General features: G+C 36.6%; 1 protein-coding gene across 1 annotated transcript; it reads right to left on the reverse strand.

Moving 5' to 3' along the window:
• Positions 1–699: 699 nt before the first annotated feature.
• On the reverse strand, positions 700–5,154 carry LOC121253085 (mechanosensitive ion channel protein 10-like). Its single transcript, XM_041152981.1, is given in 6 exon segments — positions 700–1,298; positions 2,238–2,440; positions 2,522–2,815; positions 3,221–3,344; positions 3,440–3,675; positions 3,678–5,154. Coding segments are annotated over 6 exon segments (2,376 nt in total). The 5' UTR covers positions 4,926–5,154; the 3' UTR covers positions 700–1,027.
• Between the last annotated feature and the right edge of the window lie 418 nt (positions 5,155–5,572).

A 5,572-nucleotide genomic window follows, 5' to 3' on the forward strand; every position in this document is an offset into this window, starting at 1 on the left:
GTAAGTTAAGATATGTTTAACATTTTATAAAAATTTGAAAAAATAGTGAATTTCATCGATAATTGATTTGTTGTTGTAGTTATGAAAAAATAGTATATCCCATCAAGTGATGAAAACATCTTGACGCACTTGAGATCACTTCAGATGGGCATACATGTGTGGTTTGCCTTTGGATGTTGCGTATAGTCTACGAAAATATTTCAAATCACTTCAACATCCAAACGCAATCTAAGTCTCACACTGTTAAGCCGCCATGCTTGCAAAATCTTTGTAACATGACATATGTTTTAGGGAAGAAAATGTTTTACATCATGTTTTACTTGTTTCTTAATACTAGGGACTATTATTTTTTTTTTTCATTTCATGTGATTTTTTTTTTTTTTTACACTAGGTATGCGCCTTCTAGGTCTAAAATCCATACCCTTGAGTTGAAACAATTTCTATGGACCACATTCCTATTATGAAAAGCCAATCATTTACCCAATCTATGTGATGAGAACACATTATACTAACGGGTCCAAGATTTAAACAGGTTAAAAACATGCTGCGTTTGCAAGGATTCCGGAATTCATATGGCACCGAAATTGTTGAGAAAAAATATTAAATAAAATTCGTGAAATAAGAACTGAGATGCAGCAGCATTAAATCATCAACCTTACTAGAGATAAATTGTCAAAAATGGTGCTCTTTGCTCTAAGCAAAATCCAATGAAACTCTAGGCATCCTCCACATGCATTTACACCCGTTCTCAACAAACGAGTGAAATATTCTAAGTAACAAACTTACAGGTAATCTCATCCAAAACTGTTAGTGAAGATATTTCAAGTTGAGAAATGTTAAACTTACAAAGGTCTTACAAAATAAGTTGTCAGTTCATGTTATTGGTGATACATCATCATCAACGTAGAGATTGACAAGTTTTTGAAACTCTAATGCAAGCAATCATGCGCACAAAGTTGATAAAATCAGAGAAGAACAGACGTACTTGCAGCAGAGGAATGTTTTTTTTATCAATGAAGAGAGGTCATCACCGCACAGGTTGAAATACTGGGGCCACCGATCCAACATGTCTGAGATGTACTTCTTGAGGCAGCAAATGATATTTAATACCAAGGTCTTCAAAAATTTTCTTCAGCTCTAAGACAAGTTCGGATCTCCGGCTGTTCCTATCGCCATAGTTCTGAAAGTTTATGGTGTGTGTAATGTAGAGAGCCATTTTCATCTTGTTTAACTCCTCAATCTCCTTAACCACCAGATTGTGGCCAGGACGCCAGAGTTGAGGCTTGCTCTCCAAGTACCTAATTTTTTTCAAACAAAGCCATCTCTATTCAAGGAAGTATTTTATAATCCCAAAAAAATGGAAGCAAAGGGCGGAACATGACAGATATCGAGTTGTACTATATGTATCAGAAAAACAATACTACTTTGTTATGTTTGGTATGATGTATCCATCTCTGCTTGCAGATTAACTGTTGTTTGAATACATCAGAAACATCAAGATGAGAACCCCTCGAAAAAAGAAAAAATAAATGCAATACATAGATGGTAAAAGGAGAAGAAACCATAAAAATAAAAATAAAATTAGTTGCAGCCGAAAGTAACTAATTTTCGGAGATGACCCAAGAGTACCCACCTATGCATGCTTTAATACCAATGTTACCACAGCCTCACTAAACCACTAACTGGATTGAGAAAACCAAGCACCCAACTCTAAATTGTACTGCAATTGAATATTTTTTGATCGGTAATCAAGAAATTTATTCAAAATAATAGGCAAAGCCCAAAGACTGCAATTAAATATTACCATCCATGAAATCAACTAGGATGAAACCGTAAAAAAATGGTGAAATTTTAAGGAATCCATCCGACCTTCAGAGTTAAATTCAGCAGTATGGTGTTTTTGCATTGTGAAGATACCAATACACACACATGCATATATATATAGTGGTATTTTTTTTAATTATCAATAAATATTTGAAAGCTTAAGGGGGCTTCAACCTATTTTTTGTTTTTTGTTTTATTGCAAGTAAAAAAAGTTTTGATTAATTATAATTTAAACCTGGTTCAACTGATTGGTTAAACCAATAAAAGTTCTGGTAACTATGCTTGATAATTGAAGAGAATATCTAATCCGCAATCTCAATTCAAACATATGAGTTGCCGACTACCAGTAATCCATATATAGAAGAATCATTTATGGTAATGCAGCATACTTAAATATAATTGGAGTAACATACGCTTTTATTCTTTCTTTTAGGGCTCCAATAACCTGAACTGAAGTAGAAACATCAATAGCAAATTCAACAGAATCACTCATTTCTGGGCTCCTGTAAAAGTTGCTGATGGGTTTGGTAGCCAGAACTGGATTTGGATAGAATATTTTCTCATTGTCATATCTCAAGAAGACTGTCGTCAAAATGTTCATCTCTTCAACGACCATCTGTGAGGTATAAATGTGTCATGTAAAGTGACCCACAAAGATCTAACAGAATGTAATTTGTTCCCAGGATTAGGGAGTTACCTGTACTCCATCAACAACACAACGGTCCCCTACATCAAAGGGGTGCATAACAAATACAAATATGATGGCTTCAAACACAGTCTTGGCAGAGTTACCAAACATAAACGCGACAAGTAGAAGTTGAGATGAAATGAGGAGAAGTACTTGCGTTGTTAAAAATCCCATCAAAAGTAACCATACAATAAGGGTCACAACAACCACAACCACTGAAACAAGTTTGTTCAGCTCATCTATGGCAGTTTTAGTGTCATTCAAGGAATGTGCCAATGATTTGCGCTCTTTGTAAACATTCATCTGCAAAAGAGAATGACATAATAAGAGCCATGATTTGAAATTCTCCCCACAAGAGTTTCATTTTGATTACTGTGCAATGGAATTTTAAAAAAATGTCTTATACAAACTTTAAGGCATAAGTAGTGCGAGTCATGTAGAAGGGTAGGTTCTGAAAGTTACAACCACAAGTATCTGAGAACTTGATGGACAAAGAACACTTAAGTTTACATTGAGGAGCTACATAATAATACTGTTTGGACTTTGGCTTTGGCATATTCAAAATCATTCTGAATTTCTATTTGTACAGAAGTAATGTTAGCATGCAAATAATCATCATGACATGTACGAGCAGAAATTCACAATCTGAAACATTATTAGGAAGTACCCAAAGGGGGGATAAGGAAAACAAAGTGGCATTGATCTTACCAACCAGTTCTTTAAATCTTTTCTTTTGATCTTTCCAGTTTCAGCTGCTCCTTGGATGAGTGGAAGCACATTATCCACCTCCTCCTTTTTCATGAATCGCAAGAGGTCCTCCTCATCAATGTACCTGTAGTAATAGTTTTGAAAGTGAAAATAGGGAGACAATCAGAAAAAACAATACACCGGAAAATTATAGGAGCTTTCAGCAGATTATATTCTCACTTGCTTCCATGCTTTGCCACATTATTGAAAATCCGATAAGCAGCAGCCTTTGCTTCCCACTCGCTTGTAATTTCCTCATCCTTCTGCTCACTCTCATCATCATCAAGACTTTCAAGTGTGTTTGAGATGGTAGACAATCCAGAACTGCGTATGACATTAATCAACCCTTTCATAGTCCAAGCAGAAACTTTATCTTGCTTCATTTTTTTTAGTTTTTCTACATCAATCACCTCTTCTTTCCCCCTTCTTTTCCCTCATCTTTTTCTTTCTTCAAATTCCGGAAACTCAAATGCCCGGCGCTTGATGAGCCCCCAACTCTTTCTGCCATCTCCATCAACGGAGGCCCCGAAAGGGTCCTAAGAACATATTGATGAAATATCGATTCTTGAATCCGGTCAAAGAATCTTGTGCTTTGGAAAGAAATAGCCAGTAACTTCACCAACAGATTCTTCACAAGCCATATAGCTACACCAATAAGGCAAGCAGCAAGAGCCCTAGTAATATAATTCAGAGCCCGAGAAGTTTCTTTGGATCTCTTTACTCCCCTGAACAGCAAAACCCATGCAAGTAGAACCAAACTCAACCAAATAAAAACCTGAACATTCCTCTTCAATCCGTAAACAAAATACAAAACCTTCTTTTTAAACAAGAAGTTCTTTTCAATCAAAAAGACCAAAACATTAATGAGCCATCCAGTGAACAATCCACCACAGAAGACTACCAAGAACAGCACACCCCATTTCCACAGTTCCAGACCCCAAAGAGCACTGTTTTGCAATCTATGAACAGTTAAGCTAGCAATCAAAAACCCCATGATGCACACAAATGCAACCCACTCAACCAAAACCATCATTTTCAGCTTCTTACCGTTTATTTCGCCCACTTTCAGATTGGCCGACTTGTACACTTCCTCATCATCTTCCTCCTTCGCTCCTGGCGATCCGATCAACGGAGTTTTGGGTGTGACTGGTGATGATTTCAGGTTATCCCGTGGAGTAGTAACACTGACTTTATGAATTGGGGACACGACATTCGGCGAGTTCCGATTGGAAGAACTTGCATCCGCCTTCCTCGCAGCCAAATTGGTATCTCTAGCATACGCTGGTTCCACCAATCTCGACTTGGGCTTGGAGAACGCCGACCGCGCGAGCAATTTCCTTTGAGTCAAGGCCTCCGATGGGATCTTTGGAGGCTTATTGAGATTCGGACTTGGGCTAGGAGAAGACGAACTTTCAAATGCGGACATCTGAACTCTGGTTTCGAGTTCTTCGAGCCCTGTTAGCTCAAGATTTGAATCTCTAACCCACTTCGGCGAAGACCCGAGTTGTGAATTATTTGAAAGAGAGTAAGAACTGCTTTCGACAATTGCAGGGCCATGGGAATCTCTGCTTTCTTTGTTTGCGACAAAAGCTTCTTCGCTACCCAGAATCTTCACTACGACTTCGTTTGATCCTTTCTTCTCTGCAACGCCTTTTCCACCTTCCATGGAGATAGCTTTCCCTGGCACTAAGCTCAAAGTTTTGGAATTACCATCGCTCAGGCTTTAGCTTTTCAGACTTTTCCCCAGAAACTAAAAAGAAATTTTCCCGCTAATGGAACAGAAACAAGACGACGAAGAAGGGGTTCAAATCCAGGACAAGAGCATAATAATGGTCTGTTTGGCTAAAAGGAGAAGTAGGGTTAAAAAAAAGGAGCAAACTTGTGTACAAGACACTGCGCGATGATCGATGAGTAAAAAACATCAAAGATAAACATGGGAAGCACAGCGTTAAAAAAAAAAAAAAAAAAGCCACACGGTTCCAGAAACAAGCAGTGTTTATTTGAATTTTTATAAGACGAATATGCTAAAGGAACGGGTCCGTATACACAGATGACAGAAAATGTTAAAAAAAGAATATATAGATAGCAGCTACTGTTAAAAATTATATATAATATGGTATTATATAGATTATATATCTCTCAAATCTAAAAAATAAAAGTAGAAAATTATCAATAATCATGTAATTAGTGTAAAGTATGCACTGCTATATTAGTTTTTCTCTAACATTACTTTTAAAAAAATGATATGAAAAAAAAGAGTTAAAGATTTTTTTAACATTTTTAAATATTTTTTAAAAGAAAAATTTACAATAT

This window comes from Juglans microcarpa x Juglans regia, chromosome 2S (assembly GCF_004785595.1).
Source record: "Juglans microcarpa x Juglans regia isolate MS1-56 chromosome 2S, Jm3101_v1.0, whole genome shotgun sequence".
Lineage (NCBI taxonomy): Eukaryota > Viridiplantae > Streptophyta > Magnoliopsida > Fagales > Juglandaceae > Juglans > Juglans microcarpa x Juglans regia.